A 21,743-nucleotide genomic window follows, 5' to 3' on the forward strand; every position below is an offset into this window, starting at 1 on the left:
CTAGGTCTTAAACCTGTAATCTTCAAACATATTAGGTTATATGGCAAAGGGAAATTAAGGCCGCTAATCAACAACCCTAAATAGGAAGATTATCCTAGATTATCTGATAGGCCCAACTATGTATTAACCCTGTAACTTTCAAACCTATTAGGTTATATGGCAAAGGGAAATTAAGGTTGCTAATCAACAACCCTAAATAGGAAGATTATCCTAGATTATCTGATAGCCCAACGTAATCACAAGGGTTATTAAAAGTGGAAGACAGCCCCCCTTCGGGTGAGCTCAAGCCCTGCTTTGGACGAACACGAGTCCCGCTTCGGGTGAGCCGTGCTTCTCTCTCTCTCTTTTTCTCTCCCTTTCTCTCTCTCTGTCTCTCCTGGGATTCTCTTTTTCTCTGCCCCTTGCTCACTTATGCCCCCCGCTCAAAAAGAAAAGGGAGGGGGAGACAGAGGCAGAAGAAAGTCAGAGGAAGATACGACTAAGAAGAATGGTCAGAAAGAAGACCTCCAGATGGCTAACACATGAAAAAATGCTCAACATCACTCATCATGAGGGAAATACAAATCAAAAACCACAATGAGATACCACCTAACACTTGTCAGAATGGCTAAAGTTAACAACTCAGGCAACAACACATGTTGGCGAGGATGCAGAGAAAGAGGAACCCTTTTGCACTGCTGGTGGGAATGCAAACTGGTACAGCCACTCTGGAAAAAAGTATGGAGGTTCCTCAAAGAATTAAAAATAGAACTACCCTATGACCCAGCAATTGCACTGCTACGTTATTTATCCAAAGGATACAGGTGTGCTGTTTCAAAGGGGCACAAGCACCCCAATGTATTTTATAGCAGCACCATCAACAATAGCCAAAGTATGGAAAGAGCCCAAACGTCCATTGACGGATGAATGGATAAAGAAGATGTGGTATATATATACAATGGAGCATTACTCGGCAATCAAAATGAAATCTTGCCATTTGCAACAACATGGATAGAACGAGAGAGTATTATGCTAATTAAAACTAAGTCAGTCAGAGAAAGACAAATATCATATGACTTCACTCGTATGTGGAATTTAAGATATAAAACAGATGAACATAAGGGAAGGGAAGCAAAAATAATATAAAAACAGGGAAGGGGCCAAACCATAAGAGACTCTTAAATACGGAGAACAAACTGAGGGTTGCTGGAGGGGTTGTGGGTGGGAGGATGAGCTGAATGGGCAAGAGGGATTAAGGAGGGCACTTGGTGCTTTAGCACTAGGTGTTATATGTAGGGGATGAATCACTGGATTCTACTCCTGCAATCATTATTGCAATATTTGCTAACTAACTTGGATGTAAATTAAAAAAAAAAAAAGATAAGCAAAAATAAAATAAACTACACTTACAATTTTGCAACCGAGATAACTACTGTAATACCTTGCAGATTTTTTAACATACACATATATGTGTAATATATATGTAAACACATACATAGTATATATTCACATTTTTAAATAAAAATAGGATTATATTATATTTTTAAAAAGGAAGAAAGGTCAGAATGACAAAATGTAGGAAGTACTCAACCCACCACTGTTGGCTTTGATGGAAGAAGTAAGAACATTGGAAAAGGCAAGGAAGTGGATTCCCTAGAGCCTCCAAAGAGAAATGCAGCCCTAATTTAAGCCCTTGAAGTCGTTGATTTTAGTCCTTGATTTTGGCCAATGAGACCCACGTAGGGCTTGCAATTACAAAGCTGTAAGATGATAAATTTGTACTATTTTTAAGATAAGTTTATAGTAATTTGTTACAACAGCACTAGAAAACTAGTACAGACAGTAACAGGGTATAACCCATCAGATAAAATAAGTAATAGTGAGTCAATACAGATATACAGATATAAATACAGAAAGGTGATAGAAAGTTTAAAGAATTAAGGTACCTATATGGTTCACAGTATCCACAAAATACTTATTAAGAAAGGGAAAGTGAAGCCTGAAAATCACATGACCAGAATGATCAGCAGTAGCAATGGGACAAATTACAATTATGTGCCACCTGATAGGATACACAATGAGAAGAATATAGCATCAATTCTGTGATATTCCTGACAAAGATCTATAACTTGAATCTAATTATGCATAAACATTAGGTAACCCAAACTGAAGGATATATCATAAAATAACTGACCTATAATCTTTGAAAGTGTTAAGATTAAGAAAGAGTCACTATGGAACTGTTTCAGAGTGAAGGAAACTAAAGAGGTAACAGCAACTAAATGCAACACATAATTCTGAATTAGATCCTTCTGCTATACTTAGAACATCATTGGGACAACTGGTCAAACCTGAATAAGATCTAAATATCAGATGGCAAGAATGTGTCATTTTTAATTTTCTATTTTTATTTTTTAATGTTTACTTTTTGAGAGAGACAGAGAGAATGAGGGGCAGAGAGAGAAGGGGACAGAAAATCCAAAGCAGCCTCTGTGCTGACAGCAGAGTCCAATGTGGGGCTTCAATTCACGAACTATGAGATAATGACCTGAGCCGAAGTCTGACACTCAACTGACTGAGCCACCCAGGTGTCCCTGATTTCCTGTTTTTAAAAGCTGTCCTGTGGTTATGTAGGAGTCTCTGTAAAAAATACACAGGAAAGGGGAGAAAGGCTCTTTCCTTTCTGTCTGGTGGCAACCATCAGCTCAAAGGTAAGCCAAGATGGGTGTTTACAGGTACATCCAAGAGCTATGGAGGAAGAAGCAGTCCAATGTAACACGCTCTCTTCTCAGGGTACACTTCTGGTAGTACCAGCAGCTCTCTGTACTCGACAGGGCCTTTGCCCAAACTGGCCCAAAAAAGCACACACACAAGGATACAAGGCCAAGCAAGGTTATATCATATATTGGATTTGTGTGCAGTGTGGGTGGCCACAAACACCAAGTGCCTAAGGGTGCAGCCTACAGAAAGCCTGCTCATCATGGCATTAACCAGCTAAAGCTTTCCCAAAGCCTTCAGTCTCTTGCAGAAGAGTGAGCTGGACACCACTGTGGGGGTCTGAGAGTCCTGAATTCTTACTAGGTTGGCAAAGATTCCACATACAAATTCTGTCAAGTTATCCTCATTGATCAATTCCATAAAGCTATCAGAAGAAATCCTGACATGCAGTGAATCACCAAACCAGTCTACAAGCACAGGGAGATGTGAGGGCTGACATCTGCAGGCTATGAGAATGTGGCCTTGGAAAGGGTAACAAGGTCCACCATGCTACTGGTGGTTCTCGCCATGCAGCAGGGAGAAGACGAATACTCTCCAGCTCCACTATTACTGCTAACATAAGTGATGTTTGTAAAATTCTGAGCTGATACACAATTTAGGACACTCATAACTGCTTAAAAGTGTCCTTTAATTTGTCTGCTAAAATTCATTGTCTGCAGAATGTTCCATGAATGCACTGTCAAATTATGAAAATTAAAATGCAATAATGTTTGAAGACTGTAAGTGGTGGTGTATCTTGTATCTAATAAGATAAACGCTTCTGTCTTTGCTTTATCTTATTGGGAAGTTTATAGGTCAGTGTTTAACTGCTGTTTGGTTTAACAGGTATAAAATAACTTCTGTAACAGTGGAATGCAGAAGCTAGCCATGTAGATTTGTTGATGCATGTAACGATACCAACAGCTTCATTGAGGTGATATAATGCTCTAGTGGTTTCCTCTCAAATGGCTGTTTTTAGGAGTTTGGTAAGAACAAGCTTTTTTTTTTTTTTAGTTTTTTTTTTTTTCAACGTTTATTTATTTTTGGGACAGAGAGAGACAGAGCATGAACGGGGGAGGGGCAGAGAGAGAGGGAGACACAGAATCGGAAACAGGCTCCAGGCTCTGAGCCATCAGCCCAGAGCCTGACGCGGGGCTCGAACTCACGGACCGCGAGATCGTGACCTGGCTGAAGTCGGACGCTTAACCGACTGCGCCACCCAGGCGCCCCAAGAACAAGCTTTTTTAAATTAGATTTTGCTTAGAAATATGAAGAATATCCTAATCTTTTTATCATGATTATATGCAGAATAACAAAGTTAACCAAGGCCCACATTTTTAGGGTTAATCCGATATTCCATTTACTTAGTGGCTGCTTCTGAAAGAATAGTTTAAAAGAATGCTACCATTTTTAGAACTGAATAAAACTGCTGCAAGAGGGTTCTCTTATAAATGAAAATAAATCCTGCTTTACCCAAGCAAAATTGCCTTGGTCTCCACAGTACTGCTGAAGTTCACATAAAAGGCAAAGGCTCCTGTTCCATCCCACAACTCTATGGCATCCATAGAATACTGAATTTCATGCAAAGCACTCAGTAATGGTATTTATACTGGGGTATATTAAAACTGATGGAAACTGAACATTAGGTAAATGAGAAGAATTTACCTTAAGACTTATAAGTTAGTAACCAATGCTAGGATTGGGAAACTGGTGGCTATCAGATAGTGTGGGGATAAAGAATTAAAGTTGGCGTTGATCAGCATTGAAAGAAAGAAAAGAAAAGAAGAGAAGAGAAGAGAAGAGAAGAGAAGAGAAGAGAAAAGAAAAGAAAAGAAAAGAAAAGAAAAGAAAAGAAAAGAAAAGAAAGAAGAAAATTGAGGGTAATAGGACATGAGATTAGCAACTTATTCTCAAACAATTTAGGGGCAAAAGTTTCTGTACAATACTTATAACATTTTTTCTTTTTTCTTTTTTTTTTTTTGAGAGAGAGAGAGCACTTGAGCAGGAGAGAAGGGCAGAGGGAGGGAAGGAGGGGGAGTGAGGGAAGGAGGGAGGGAGGGAGGGAGAGGGAGAGAAAGAGAATCTTAAGCAGGCTCCACACACAGCGTGGAGCCCAATGCAGGGCTTGATCCCAGGACCCTGGGATCATGACCTGAGCTGAAACCAAGAGTCGGACACTCAACCAACTGAGCCATCCAGTCACTCCCTTATAACTTTTCATTAAACTTGAGACTGTTTTAAAAGGAAAATCAATAAATAAATCAAATAAAAACAGAAGAAACATAAAACTCATAAATGCCCTCCCACAAAATGCCATTGATTATATAAACTGATAAGCCTTTTCTCATAAATAATTTAGTCAATATGTATCAGAAATTTTTTAAGTCCTTATAATCCTTTGTTTTTTGGCCCAATAAATTTATCTCTGGAAATCTGGACAAATAATTCAAAACACAAAAGTTTAACCTACACAGATTGAACTTCAGTATTATTTACAACAGTAAAAAAATATATATAACCACTGAGGATTTCCATTAATAAGAAATTTGTGTTAACTACTATATACATTAAAATAGAAAACTTTAGGGACACCTGGGTGGCTCAGTCATTAAGCATCTTACTTCAGCTCAGGTCATGATCTCACGGTTTGTGAGGAGTTGGAATCCCATATCAGGTGAGCTGGAGCCCCGCTTTGGGTGATCCCTGCTTCTTTCTCTCTCTCTCTGCCCCTCGCTCACTTGTGTGCTCTCTCTCTCTCTCTTTCTCTCTCCCCCTTCCCTCCCCTCCCTCTCTCTGCCTGCCCCTGGCTTACTTGTGCCCCCACCCCCTCTCTCTCTCTCTCTGAAAGAAAGAAAGCTGTATGCCACTGAAAATAATATATGAAGAGCTCTGAATAACATGAAAAAATGGCCATACTGCAAAGAACATTTTGGAAATAGCATCACAATTACAAATGCACACTCCTTTTCACCCAGAAATTCCACTGCTAGGATTTTATCCTACTGATTTACATACACATATATGCAAAGCAATATGTATTTTAAGTTTTTCACCACCACACTGGTTGTAATAGTAAAAGATTATAAATAACCTAAATAGCCATCAATAGAAATTAGAAAAATTATGGTACATCTATAACATAGAACATTCTCCATTTGCAAAAAGTAATAGGGAAGTTCTTTATGTAATACTGTGGAAGTCTCACCACAATATTAAGGGAAAAGAACAAAACAGTGGTATGTATATAGGGATATGTGTATAGACATACAGACATACATATAAAGATAAATTTGTTTACAGAGATACTGAGAGAAGTGCTGCTTATCAGCTCACAACATGTTATAACAGGGTAGGTACTTCTAGTACCTGGATACGGAGGCGCAGATAAACCTGCATCACTTCATCAGCCCTCCTGTCAGTATCTCTGACTCAAAGAGCAGTTTTGCATCTGTGTTTCCAAACTACTTCAAAATATTTTGCCTCTCTCTGCCAAAAAAAAAAAAAAGCCTTTTTATCATAACCTTGCCAATTAATAGGGAAGTTTATATTTCATTTTGTTCATCAGTAAAATGGGGAGATGTTTGTATTGCTCAGAAACTCCTTTTAAAATGATACCATAGGAGCGCCTGGGTGGCTCAGTCAGTTAAGCGTCCAACTTCGGCTCAGGTCATGATCTCGTGGTCCATGAGTTCAAGCCCCGCGTCGGGCTCTGTGCTGACAGCTCAGAGCCTGGAGCCTGTTTCAGATTCTGTGTCTGACCCTCCCCCATTCATGCTCTGTCTCTCTCTGTCTCAAAAATAAATAAACGTTAAAAAATAAGTAAGTAAAATAAAATGATATCATAATAAAAAACTTTAAAAAAGTCAAAACTGGAGGTGCCTGACTGGCTCAGTCAGAAGAGCATGCAACTCTTGATCTCAGGGTCGTAAGTTCAAGCCCCACAGTTAGGTGTAGAGACTACTCAAATAAATAAACTTAAAAAAAACTTTTTAAATAAAAAGTCTAAATTAAACTCTGAAAAGATGACACAGTGGCCTAGGATCTCAAAATGTCAGCAAATCAATGTAATACTAGATTATATCAAGACCAATCCCAAATTACAATTTAAACAGAGTAATCTGCTTTATACTGAGGCATTCTGACACCATCAACTCCCAATTTTCTTTGCCACAAAAACCCAAAATAACAGCTAATTTGAAACCGAGTTTAAATGTATTTGTATAATTACATAGAAGTATAGATGTTTCTGGCAATTCACAATACTACATATGGTATTTTGTTACTATGTTTAAATATCTGACTTTGTATAAACTAGATACAACTCTTTATTTGCTACATAATTCTAATGAAATTATCAGCCTCTGGCAGAAGTGTCCACTCATACTTACTAATTCTAACTTTATTAAGAGCAAAAAGGTAACTATTTTTCCTGTTACTTTACAACAGATACTATTTAAACCTGCTTAATGAGATAGCAGATATTCATTGATTGGGGACAAAGAACCACATAGTCAAAAAGTATTTGGATGCAAGGAAAATCAGTGGTTAAATCCATTGAAAGTACTTAAATGGAGCTGATGCAACCAAAAGGAGAAGGAAAAAATTATTAGAAGCTACTTAAAATTATTGTTAAAATAGCAACTGACATCCTGGTATTTTTAAATATTCATTTGTAAAATTAAAAAATTAAATAAGAAATTTTTAGGGACACCTGGCTGAGTCGGTAAACACCTAACCTGATCTCAGAGTTGTGAGTTCAGGCCTCATGTTGCGCATAGAGCTTACTTTAAAAAAACAAGCAAATTAATTAAAAAAGTAATTTACTTAAAAAATAAATTTTTAAGATAATTTTTAATTTTAATTGTTTTTTTAATGTTTACTTATCTTATAAAGAGAGAGAGACAGAACACGAATAGGGAAGGGGCAGAGAGACACAGAATCTGAAGCAGGCTCCAGGCTCTATGCTGTCAGCACAGAGCCCAACACGGGGCTAGAACCCACAAGCCATGAGATCATGACCTGAGCCAAAGTCAGATGCTTAACCAACTGAGCCACCCAGGTGCCCCAAGATAATTTTTTTTTAATTAAATTTAAATAAATACTCACTTGTAGCAGATAAGAACTGCCTGGATCTAATAAGCTGGCAGCTTCATTCTGCATCGTGTTCTGTTGTGTAATTGCATCTTCTCGTTTCCGCTCTTTCTGCCCTGCTTCATCGTCTTCATATTCATCTAAGCACTGAAAGAAAGAATAGTTTCCATTTTATTTCCATATAATATTAACAGAATGTTGTGACAGTATGTGAAGACACATTTGATAACATTAAAGAAGTATCTGTGCATACAGCAATATGTACATTTAATTCCTGTAAACTAAATTATCTGCTTAAAATTCCAACCTCCACATTCATACCCCTGATAACTCACCTTTTCTCTAGACTCCAAATAGCAGTTACAGGGTTTGCCTAAAGGTAAGATTCATTTCTTCTTTTCTTACATTCATTCAACAAGTAAACAAATGATGTTTACCTCTTTTCAGAGAATAACAAAAGATATAACCACGACGTGGACTTTTTAGACCAGTGGGAAGATTGTGCGTGTGTGCATGTGTGCGTGTGTGTGACGCAGGAGACTAGTATGTTCTGCCACGATCCATGAAACTACAGGAAGCTAAATGTTAACTTGCAAGCAGGGTGAGACCTCAGACCCTTCATAGTTCTTGAGAGAGGTGAGGATTCGAAAGGCATATGCTCTGATCACAAGGAACATAAATAGCTTGAGAAGTATAGACTTTCCACCACATAACACAGAAAGAAGTTACACTGCCACAATTCCCCAGAATATAAGTAAAACATGATCAAAACTGATTTGGGGGGGTAGCACATGGGTGGCTAAGTCGGTTGAGTGTCCGACTCTTGATTTCAGCTCAGGTCATGATCCCAGGGTCACAGGATTGAGCCCTGCATGAGGCTCTACGGTGAATATGGAGCCTGCTTAAGATTCTCTCTCTCTAGAGGAATCAAAATAGAGGAGAAATACAGGGATCCAAAGTTCCCTCATCCATCAAACACAGCACTATTGAGGCCAGAAGACTTGGAATTCTAGGAATCTTGGCGAAAGAAGGACAGAAACATCCCCAGGGGGCCCACAGGGACAACCTGACAGACCATAGGTGCGTTATTGCAAATTGGGAGATAAAATGGGCAGTGTAGGCATGGAGGGGAGGGATCCCCTTCTGTGGAGAGACAAAAGGAAGAGAAAGAGAGGCTGTGGAAGTGTATTTGGACAAGAGAAAAACCACGGACCGGGGAATAGAAAAAATGGAGAAGTAATCAATTTATAACTCGATCCAGGGTTGCAGGGCTTCTACCAGACTGGGGCCAGCCACCCTGTACATACACCTGGCGGGGGACGGGAGGGTGGGCAGGAGCTAGCCCTGGGCTCAGTAGCTAAGTCAGAGGCACAGTCAGAGAGAAAAATCCTCTCCCTGAGTGCTGTGGGAAGAAGGTAGATAGCTCCAAGGACAAAAGACCCTGCAGGCACCAGCCAGTCAGAGGCCCTTTGTAGGCTGGCTGGGGGGAGTGGCACTACCCCATAACCAGGGCCTGCAGAGCAGGATCCTTTAAGACATTGGGGTTTGAATCCCAGCTGAGCACCTGGAAAGCACAGCAAACTGGAGCAGGACAGAAGAGCCCGCTCGCACATGCACAACACTGTGAAAATGGCCTGAATAGTGTGGTCTGGGACACCTGGTCAGGGAAAGAAAGAATGGGGTGTTGCCATTTTTCTCCCCATCACCAACAAAGTGGGGCTTCAGGGAACAGAACTGCAGCCCCCAGCGGAGGCAGGACTGCCTACACCAAACCACGCCTCCCCATGCCTCATAGCTACATATGTATCAACGCAAGATTCACACTGACTGAACCGGAGGGCCACACCTCTAGACCAGCGCAACCACTGGTTCCAAGGCACAATCAGATACCTGTCCAGCGGTTTTGCATTTTCTGATTGATTCTTGGTTAATTCTTATTTTAGATATGTAGATAGGTTTTTTTTCCTTCCCTTTCTTCCTCTTAGTTCATCCCTTCCCTATTCTGAATATTCTGGTCATTGGTTTGTTTAAGTGGACGTTTTTAATCTATTCTTTTTACACCTCTTCTGTATCTCCTTCTTCTTCATTTTCCTCTCTCTCTGGATTAAATTGTATACTTTCTCTAATTCCTGCCTAGTCAATTTTTTCTTCTCTTTTCTTTTTCCCCACCCCTATCATTTCTCTCTTTATATGGTATAAGGCTTCTTCCACCACCACCACCCCTTTTTACATTTTTTCCAGGAAAAAATTCGTTGTTACTTCAACGAACAAATCAAATCACAGCTGGTGGCACGTCCAAACCACTATCATGAGTAGGGAGATAAAGCAACCAGTCACAACAACAAAGAGCATGCAACACACTCCAAAAATCACCTCCTAAAGGGCCAGGCCCTGGATGGTTTATGACCCTTTTTTAATATAATAGTGTTTGCAGGTGCAGGACACACAATAAGCTATTAAAACACATAAGGCACAGAAAACTAGCCAAAATGATGAAACAGAATTCTCAAAAGAAATTCCAGGAAGAAATGACAGCTAGGTAATTGCTCAAAACAGATATAAACAATATATCTGATCAATAATTTAGAATAATAGTCATAAGATTAACAGCTAGGCTTTAAAAAGTAGAGACTCTATTGCTGCAGAGATCAAGGAACTAAGAGATAGTCACAATGAACTAAGAGATGTTGTAAATGAGGTACAAAATAAACTACATGCAATGACAGCAAGGATGGAGGAAGCAGAGGGGAGAATAAGTGAAAGAGAAGATAAAATTATGGAAAATGATGAAGCCCAGAAAAAGAGAGATAAAAAAAAATACTAGACCACGGGGAGAATTAGAGAGCTAAGTGATTCAATGAAACAATAATATCCGTATCATAAGAGTTCCAGAAGAAAAAGAGAGAGAGAAAGGGGCAGAAGGTTTACTTGAACAAATTATAGCTCAGAACTTCCATAATCTGGGGAAGGAAGCAGACATCCAAATCCAGGAGGCACAGAACACTCCCTTCAGATTCGACAAGAATAGGTCTTCACCATGGCTATGACAGTGAAACTGGCAAAATACAAAGATAAAGAGAATTATAAAAGCAGCTAGGGACAAATGGGCCTTAACACACAAGGGTAGACACATAAGGGTAGTTCCAGACCTGTCCAGTGAAAATTGGCAGGCCAGAAGACAGTGGCAGGAAATAGTCAATGTGCTGAAGAGGAAAAATATGCAGCCAAAAATCCTTTATCCAGCAAGGCTGTCATTCAGAACACAAGGAGAGAGAAGAGACTTTCCCAAACAAAAGCTGAAGGAGTTCATGACACTAAACCAGCCCTGCAAGAGATCCTAAGGGGGACTCTATGAGTGGAATGCTACAAAGACTACAAAGGACCAGAGACATCACAAGCATGAAACCTACAGGTAACACAATGACACTAAATCCGTATCTTTCAATAATAACTCTGAATGTAAATGAGCTAAATCCTCCAATCAAAAGACACAGGGTGTCAGAATGGATAAAAAACAATATTCATCTATATGCTGTCTACAAGAACCTCATTTTAGACCTGAGGACACCTTCAGATTGAAAGTAGGGAGATGAAGAACCATCTATCATGCTACTGGAAGTCAATGAAGGCTGGAGTAGCCATACTTATATCAGACAAACTAGATTTTAAACTAAAGGCTGTAACAAGAGATGAAGAAGGTCATTGTATCATAATTATGTGGTCTATCCATCAAGAAGAGCTAACCATGTTTATGCTCCCAACGTGGGGCTACCCAAGTATATAAATCAATTAACACAAACATAAGCAATCTTATTGATAAAAATACAGTAATCGCAGGGGACTTTAGTACTCCACTTACAACAATGGACAGATCATCTAAACAGAAAATCAATAAAGACACAATGGCCTTAAATGATACACTGGGCCAGAAGGACTTGACAGATATATTCACAACTTTTCATCCAAAAGCAGCAGAATACACATTCTTCACAAGTGCACCTAGACCATTCACCAAGATAGATCACATACTGGGTCACAAAACAGCCCTTAATAAATATGAAACAAATGAGATCATACCACGTGTATTTTCAGATCACAATGCTATGAACTTGAAAAAAATTGGAAAGAGAAAAAAATTGGAAAGCCTCCAAATGCATGCAGGTTAAAAAACATCCTACTAAAGAATGAATGGGTCAACCAGGCAATTAAAGAAGAAATTTAAAAATACATGGAGACAAATAAAAGTGAAAACATGACAGTTGAAACCCTTTGGGATGCAGCAAAGGCAGTCATAAGAGGAAAATACATTGCAAACCAGGCCTATCTCAAGAAATAAGAAAAATCCCAAACACAAAACCCAACCTCACACCTAAAGTAACTAGAAGCAAAACAGCAAACAAACCCAAAGCCAGCAGAAGAGAAATAATAAACATTATAGCAGAAATAAACAATATAGAATCAAAAACAAAAACAACAACATGAGAACAGATCAATGAATCTAACAGCTGGTTTTTTGAAAAAATAAACAAAATTGATAAACCCCTAGCCAGACTTCTCACAATGTATAAAAGAGAGAGAATCCAAATAGATAAAATCACGAAAGAGGAGATCTCAAACACCACCACAGAAATACACACAATTATTAGAGAATACTATAAAAAATTATATGCCAAAGAACTGTACAACCTGGAAGAAATGGACAAATTCCTAGACGACCACACACTACCAACACTCAACGGGGAAGAAATAGAAAATTTGACCAGACCCATAACCAGCAAATAAATTGAATGAGTTATCAAAAATCTCCCAACAAATAAAAGTCCTGGGCCACATGGCTTCCCAGGGGAATTCTACCAGACACATAAAGCAGAGTTACTACATATCCTTCTCAAGATGTTCCAAAAATAGAAACAGAAGGAAAGGTTCCATACTCATTCTATGAAGCCAGTATTACCTTGATTTCCCAAACCAGACAGAGACCCCACTAAAAAGGAGAATTATAGGGGCGCCTGGGTGGCGCAGTCGGTTAAGCGTCCAACTTCGGCCAGGTCACGATCTTGCGGTCTGTGAGTTCGAGCCCCGCGTTGGGCTCTGGGCTGATGGCTCAGAGCCTGGAGCCTGTTTCCAATTCTGTGTCTCTCTCTCTCTCTCTCTGCCCCTCCCCCGTTCATGCTCTGTCTCTCTCTGTCCCAAAAAATAAATAAACGTTGAAAAAAAAATTAAAAAAAAAAAAAAAGGAGAATTATAGGCCAATATCTCTGATGAATATGGGTGCAAAAATTCTCAACAAGATATTAACAAATCAAATTCAACAGCACATAAAAAGAATTGTTGACCATGATCAATTGAAGTTCATTCCTGGACTGCAGTACTGGTTCAATATTCGTAAATCAAACAATGTCATACATCACATTAGTAGAAAAAAAGGGTAAGAACCATATGATCCTGTCAATAGATGCTGAAAAAAAATCACTGGACAAAATATAGCACCCATTCTTAATAAAAACACTCAAGAAAGTCGGGATAGAAGGAACATACCTTAACATCAAAAAGGTCATATATAGAAAGTCAACAGCTAGTATCATCCTCAATGGGGAAAAACTGAGAGGATCCCCCCGAGATCAGGAACACAACAGGGATGTCCACTCTCACCACTGTTCTTTAACACAGGGTTAGAAGTTCTAGCCTCAACAATTAGACAACAGAATGAAATAAAGGCATCCAAACTGGCAGAGAAGAACTCAAACTTTCACGTTTTGCAGAAAACATGATACTCTACATGGAAAACCCAAAAGACGCCACCAAAAAGCTGCTAGAACTGATACATGAATTCAGCAAAGTCACAGATACAAAACCAGATTGATACAGAAATCAGCTGCATTTCTATACACCGATAATGAAGCAACAGAAAGAGAAATTAAGAAATCAATCCCATTTACAACTACACCAAGAACCATAAAATACCTAGGAATATACCTAACCAAAGATGTAAAACATAAGTATGCTGAAAACTATAGAAAAATTATGAAAGAAATTGAAGACGACACTAAGAAATGGAAAAACATTCCACGCTCATGGATTGGAAAAACAAATATTGTTAAAATGCCAATACCACCCAAATCAATCTAGACATTCAAAGCAATCCCAATCAAAATTGCACCAGCATTCTTCTCAGAGCTAGAACAAACAATCCTAAAATTTGTATGGAACTACAAAAGACCCTGAAGAGCCAAAGTAATATTGAAAAAGAAAACCAAAGCTGGAGGCATCACAATCCCGGACTTCAAGCTGTATTACAAAGCTATAATCATCAAGACAATATGGTATTGGCACAAAAACAGATACAAAGACCAATGGAATAGAATAGAGAACCCAGAACTGGACTCACAAATACATAGCCAACTAATCTTTAACAAAGCAGGAAAGAATATCCACTGGAAAAAAGACAGTCTGTTTAGTAAATGGTGCTGGGAGAACTGAATCACAGAAACATGCAGAAGAATGAAACTGGACCACTTTCTTACAGCATACACAAAAATAAACTCAAAATGGATGAAAGACCTAACTGTGACACAGGAAACCATCAAAACCCTACAGAAAACAGGCAACGATTTCTTTGACCTCAGCTGCAGCAGCTTCTTGCTTCTTGCTTCTTGAGTCTTGCCTAACTCAACACACGAAAAACAAATAATCCAGTCAAGAAATGGGCAGAAGACATAAATTGACAGTTTTCCAAAGAAGACATCCAGATGGCCAACAGACATATGAAAAGATGCTCAACATCATTCATCATCAGGGAAACACAAACCAAAACCACACTGAGATACCACCTCACACCAGTCAGAGTGGCTAAAATTAACAACTCAGGAAACAACAGAAATGGTCAGGATGTGGAGAAATGGGAACCCTCCGGCGCTGTTGGTGGGAATGCAAAATGGTGTATCCAATCTGGAAAACAGTTTGAAGGTTCTTCAAAAGATTAAAAATCGAATTACCCTATGACCCAACTACTACTAAGAATTTATCCAAAGGATACAGGAGTGCTGATTCATAGGGGCACATGTACCCCAATGTTTACAGCAGTGCTTTCAACAATAGCCAAGTTATGAAAAGAGCCCAAATGTCCATCAACTGATGAATGGATAAAGAAGATGTGGTTTAGGGGCACATGGGTGGCTCAGTCAGTTGGGTGTCTGTCTTCGGCTTAGGTCATGAACTTGCAGCCTGTGAGTTCCAGCCCTGCATCAGGCTCTGTGCTGATAGCTCACAGCCTGGAACATGCTTCGGATTCTGTGTCTCCCTCTCTCTCAAAAATAAACACTTAAAAATAACTTAAAAAAAAAAAAAAGATGTGATTTATGTATACAATGGAATACTAGTTGGCAATGAGAAAGAATGAAATCCTGCCATTTGCAACAACGTGGATAGAACTGGAGGTATTATGCTAAGTGAAATAAGTCAGTCAGAGAAAGACCTATCATGTTTTCACTCATATGTTGAACTTGAGAAATGTAACAGAAGACCATGGGGGAAGGGAAGGGGGGAGAAAACAGCTTCAAACAGAGAGGGAGGCAAACCCATAAGAGACTCTTAAAGATAGAGAGGAGTGTTGATGGGGGAGGGGGGGCGGGGAAAGAGGAAAATGGGTGATGGGCATTGAGGAGGGCACTTGTTGGGATGAGCACTGGATGCTATATGTAAGTGATGATTCATGGGAATCTACTCCTGAAGCCAAGAACAAGCACAGTGTATACACTGTATGCTACCTAACTTGACAATAAATTATATTTTAAAAAAAATCTCTCTCTCTCTAGGAGTGCCTGGGTGGCTCAGTCGCTTAAGTATCCAACTTCCACTCAGGTCATTATCTCGCGGTTCATGAGTTGGAGCCCCATATCGGGATCTGTGCTGACAGCTCAGAGTCTGAAGCCTGCTTCACATTCTGTGTCTCCCTCTCTGCCCCTTCCCCACTCACACTCTTTCTCTCTCTCTAAAATAAATGTCAAAAAAAATTTTTTTGAAGATTCTCTAATAAACAAATAAAAGAAACTTATTTTGGGAACAGAACCTGTATACAGCTGTTCAAAGTGGAAATTAACAGGGGTCAAAAGTGGAGTAGACAACAATGTAGGCAATTCGATCCTATGAAAAATAATGTATCCTAGCAGGACAACAGAAACAACAAAAGAAATCTTGTAAAGGGTACCCAGGTTGAAGAAATTAGTCCTGATTAGAAAAATAATCTCTCTTAGAACTCTCTAAAAAACTTTTTCAGACCAATAGATAGTGTCATGTTTAATGGCAAAATATCCACAAAATTTAAAAGCAAAATCAGACTTAAAACATTCATATTCATTCCACTATCAAGATAGCTGTTAACATCACTCTGGGAGTGCTATCTGATTAAACTAGGTAATAAACAATTTCAACTTTAGAAAGAAAGCAAAATCCCTTTACCTCAGATCATATAATTTCATTGAGATAATACAGAAAAATTTTAAAATTATTAGAGCTTGTTATGATGGTTTTTATGTAAGTATGAAAAAACAGCTTCCCAATGTAACATCAATAGTCAGATTGTATAATTTTATAATAATAAGTATAAAAAACAATAACCTTTATGAAACAGAACTATAAAACTTTGCTGAGAAATATAAACTAAAACCTATTCTTAAATGGAGAAAAACCTAATATTGTGAAGATATCAATAATCTGTAAATCAATTTGTAAGTTGAATAAAAATTCCAATCAATATCTTAAGGGAATTTATTTGGAAAGTAGAGTGGGTCATCTGGATAAATAAATACATAATGCATCCAGAAAACTTACTTTTCTGAAAAGAGTTATGACAGAACATTCACTTGTTAACATTAAAATGTATAAATTCACAATAATAACTGTACAATTGAGGCCCTTAGGAAAAAAGAATACAGTAAAAGAATTCTTCGATACTGAGACAAGAGATCAATCATTTAATGCAGAGTGTGGGCTGACAAGCAAAAGAATAAGATCTGGGAAAAATAAAGAGTGGTCTTATCTCTAGCCTTCTACTCTAGGAAAGCAAACATCACTCATTCTCCAGTACCTGGACTGCAAAAATGCCTTACCATAAGATCGAATGTCAGTCACACAAAGCTAGAACTCTTATATCCTAGAGTAGCATAGATAGAAAGTAAAAGTTGAAGCAAGTAGCCATGGGCACAGGGATAATATTTTATTTCTCCTTGTTTTCATTTGCTGAGATCCAGTCTCTCGATACTAACCACCTTCCTTCCTTCCACTACATCAATAAATGTAGACTCCCTTGCTAGCAAATTAAAAAGAAGAAGAAAAAAATTCAGCAAATGTTAAATGAATGAATGAGTTAACAAGATGAGACAAATTAGGGGGATGGGTAATGGTACCCCAACTTAAAACTGAACATTCTTTCTCATGGCAATGCTGTCACCTACTGACCCGGGAACCTACTCATCACACATACTATCTCTGTGGAGAGTGTGTGCATCTTACATTCTAGGCAGCTTTTAGAAAAGTGATTACTTGATGAATCACAACTTCCCTCCAAGGTTCTTCTAGCAACCAATACAGTTCTTTTGGCAACAAGCATCCTAAAAATTCTTTAAGCTATCTTACATAACTGGAATAAATACACCTGGAGGAACACTTTGCTAGAAATGGTGAGAAATAAGAATGAAAGTAAAAAAGAACTGAGTTAATGGACCAAGGTGGGTTAAGACATTTTCTACTTCTATTTCTTGCAAACATTAGTATTTCTCAAAGTGCACAGCCAACTGATATCCTTAAGAGAGAATTATGTTTTAAGATTTTTTATTTTTAAGTATTCTCTACATCCAACATGGGGCTCAAACTCACAACCCCAAGATCAAGAGTCATATGCTCCATCTACTGAGCCAGCCAGTTATCCTGACAATTATTTTTTTTTTATCTGAAATGGTTTTTTTCTTTTTTTTTTATTGTTTTATTGTTTTCTTAAATCTAAATCCAAGTTAGTTAACATATAGTATAATAATGACTTCAGGAATAGAATTTAGTGATTCACTGCTTACATATAACACCCAGTGCTCATCCCAACAAGTGCCCTCCTTAACGCCCCTCAACCATTTAGCTCTTCCCCACCCAACACCCCTCCAGCAACCCTCAGTTTGTTCTCTGTATTCAAGAGTGTCTTATGGTTTGTCTCCTTTGTTTTTACATTGTTTTTGCTTCCCTTCCTTACGTTCATCTGTTTTTTATCTACAGTTTTCAGTGTACAGATTTTTCACCTCTTTGGTTAGGTTTATTCCTAGGTATTTTATGGTTTTGAGTGCAATTGTAAATGGGATCGAGTCCTTGATTTCTCTTTCTGCTGCTTCATAACTGGTGTATAGAAATGCAATGAATTTCTGTGCATTTATTTTATATCCTGCGACATTGCTGAATTCATGTATCAGTTCTAGCAGTCTTTTGGATCTTCCACATACAGCATCACTTCATTTGTGAAGAGTGAAAGTTTGACTTCCTCCTTGCCGATCTGGATGACTTTTATTTCTTTGTGTTGTCTGATTGCTGAGGCTAGGACTTCCAACACTATGTTGGGTAACAGTGGTGAGAGTGGACATCCTTGTTGTATTCCTGACCTTAGGGGAAAGCACTCAGTTTTTCCCCATTAAGGATATTAGTGGCAGGTCTTTCATGATCTTGAGGTATGATGTTTCTATATCTACTTTCTTGAGGGTTTTTATCAAGAAAGGATGCTGTATTTTGTCAAACGCTTTTTCAGCATCTATTGAGAGGATCATGTGGTTCTTATCCTTCTTTTATAATGTGAGGCATCACATTGATTGATTTGTAGATACTGAACAAGCCCTGTATCCCAAGAATAAATCCCACTTGATCATGGTGAATAATTCTTTTAATGTATTGTTGAATCTGGTTGGCTAGTATCTTGTTGAGAATTTTTGCATTCATGTTCATCAGGGAAACTGCTGTGTAGTTCTCCTTTTTAGTCGGGTCTTTGTCTGGTTTTGGAATCAAAGTAATGCTGGCCTCATAGAATGAGTTTGGAAGTTTTCTCTCCATTTCTATTTTTTGGAATGGCTTCAAAAGAACAGGAGTTAACTCTTCTTTAAATGTTTGGTAGAATTCCCCTGGAAAGCAATCTGGCCCTGGACTCTTGTTTGTTGGGAGATTTTTGATTACTGATTCAATTTCTTTATTGGTTATGCGTCTGTTCAAATCTTCTATTTCTTCCTGTTTCAGTTTTAGTAATTTATATGTTTCTAGAAATTTGTCCATTTCATTCAGATTGCCCAATTTGCTGGCATATAATTGCTCATAATATTCTCTTATTATTGTTAGCATTTCTGCAGTTTGGTTGTGCTCTCTCCTCTTTAATTCATGATTTTATTTGGGCCCTTTCCCTTTTTCTTTTTGATCAGTCTCGCTAGGGGGTGTATCAATTTTGTTATTTTTTTCAAAGAACCAGCTCCTGGTCATTGATCTGTTCTACTGGTTTTTTGATTTCACTATCACTGATTTCTGCTCTAATCTTTATTATTTCCCTTTTTCTGCTGGTTTTGGACTTTATTTTCTGTTCTTTTTCCAGCTCTTTTAGGTGTAAGGCTGGGTTGTGTATTTGAGACCTTTCTTCCTTCTTTAGGAAGGCCTGGATTGCTATTTTCTTCCCTCTTATGACTGCCTTTGCTGCATCTCAAATGCCACGACAACAAGGATGGACAAAGCAGAGCAGCGAATCTGCGACATAGAAGACAAAATTTTGGATAATAATGAAGCAGAAAAACAGGTAAACAAAGGCAATAAAATCACAATACAAGACTTAGAGAAATCAATGACTTATTAAAAAAGAATAACATCCAAATCATAGCAGTCCCAGAAGATGAAGAGAGAGAAGAAGGGCAGAAGGTTTATGTGAGCAAATTATAGTGGAAAACTTTCCTAATTTGGGGAAGGACACAGACATCAAAATCCAAGAAGCACAGAGAACTACCATTAGATTCAACAAAAACTGACCATCACCAAGGCACATCATAATCAAATTCATAAAATACACAGACAAGGAAAGAATTATGAAAGCAGCAAAGGAAAAAAAAAGTCCCTAACCTATAAGGGAAGACAGATCTGGTTTGCAGCAGACCTATCCACAGAAACTTGGCAGGCCAGAAAGGAGTGGCAGGATATACACAATGTGTTGAACTGGAAAAATATGCAGCCAAGAATTACTCATTCAGCAAGGCTGTCATTCAAAATAGAAGGAGAAAGAGGTTCCCAAACAAAAACTAAAGGAGTTCGTGACCATTAAACCAGCCCCAAAAGAAGTTCTAAGAGGGACCCCTTTGAGTGGAGGAAACACAAAACAAAACAAAAAAGACCAAAAGAAACAAAGACTAGAAAGGACCAGAGAATATCACCAGAAACACCAACTTTACAGGCAACACAATGCCACTAAGTTTATATCTTTCAGTACTCACTCTAAATGTCAATGGATTAAATGCTCCAATCAAAAGACATAGGGTATCAGAATGTATAATAAAACAGGATCCATCTATATGCTGGTTACTAGAGACCCATTTTAGACCTAAAGACACCTGCAGATTGAAAGTAAGGGGAGGAAGAACTGTCTACCATGCTAGTGGTTGCCAAAAGAAAGCTGTAGTAGCCATACTCCTATCAGACAAACTAAATTTTAAAATAAAGACTGTAACAAGAGATAAAGAAGGGCATTACATCATAATTAAGGGGTTTATCCACCAAGATCTAACAACTGTAAATATTTATGCCCCCAATGTAAAGGAACCAAATATATAAATCAATCACAAACATAAAAGAAACTCATTGATAATAATACCATAATAGTAGGGGACCTTCAACACCCCACTTACAACAACGGGCAGATCATGTAAGCAGAAAACCAACAAGGAAACAATGGCTTTGAATGACACACTGGACCGGATGGACTTAATAGGTATGTTCAGAACATTTCATCCTAATGCAGCAGAATACACATTCTTCTTGAGTACACATTTAACATTCATTATCTAGAATAGATTGCAGACTGCGACACAAATCAGACCTCAACAAGATCAAGATCATACCCTGCATATTTTCAGACCACAACACTATGAAACTCGAAATTAACCACAAGAAAAAATTCAGGAAGACCATGAATACTTGGATATTAAAGAACATCCTAAAAGAACGGGTTAACCAATAAATTAAGGAGGAAATTAAAATGTACATGGAAGACAATGAATATGAAAACACAAAAGCCCAACAGTTACATAAAAAAAATTTTTTTAAGTTTACTTATTTTTGAGAAAGAGAGAGAGAGAGAGAGAGAGAGAGAGGAAGAGAGAAAGAACAAGCAGAGGAGGGACAGAGAAAGGGAGAAAGAGAATCTCAAAGAGGCTCTGCACTGTCAGCGCAGAACCCATGCAGGGCTCAAGCTCACAAATTGCGAGATCAGGACCTGAGCCGAAATCAACAGTCAGACACTTAACCAAATAGGCTGCCCAGGCACCCCTCCCCCCCCAACAGTAATTTTTAAATAAGTACTAGCAAAAGAGAACCAAAAAGAACCGTAAACATTTTTTAAAGTTTCTTTCTACTAAGTACAAGCTTTTTATCTGAGAGAAAAAGAGAAGAAGAAAAAGACACTGATTTTATATTATATTTATACCAATACTGTGGAACTGAATTCCTTATCTCTCTTCCCAGCTCTCATTTCTAGATGAATGTAATCATGTAAACATTACTCTCTCCTTTTACACAGATTACAAAAGAGAAATGCATTAGAACTAGGTTAACAATTATTTTAAATTGAAACCAAAAAAGTCAAATTTTATGAAATGACAGTTTGAAACACAAATAATAAGCATCACTGATTGTCATCAAGTTCT

General features: G+C 38.2%; 1 protein-coding gene and 1 pseudogene across 1 annotated transcript in view; one reads left to right on the forward strand and one right to left on the reverse strand.

Annotated features, from left to right (window-relative positions):
- Positions 1–21,743, reverse strand: part of PAWR (pro-apoptotic WT1 regulator) — a 125,958-nt gene that overhangs the window by 33,445 nt on the left and 70,770 nt on the right. Inside the window, exon 2 of the mRNA XM_030323301.2 lies at positions 7,843–7,974. Within this exon, the coding sequence (XP_030179161.1) occupies positions 7,843–7,974 (132 nt within the window). The remainder of the gene's footprint in view (positions 1–7,842; positions 7,975–21,743) is intronic.
- Positions 2,655–3,351, forward strand: LOC115519367 (annotated as a pseudogene).

The sequence above is a fragment of the Lynx canadensis genome, chromosome B4, assembly GCF_007474595.2.
Source record: "Lynx canadensis isolate LIC74 chromosome B4, mLynCan4.pri.v2, whole genome shotgun sequence".
Lineage (NCBI taxonomy): Eukaryota > Metazoa > Chordata > Mammalia > Carnivora > Felidae > Lynx > Lynx canadensis.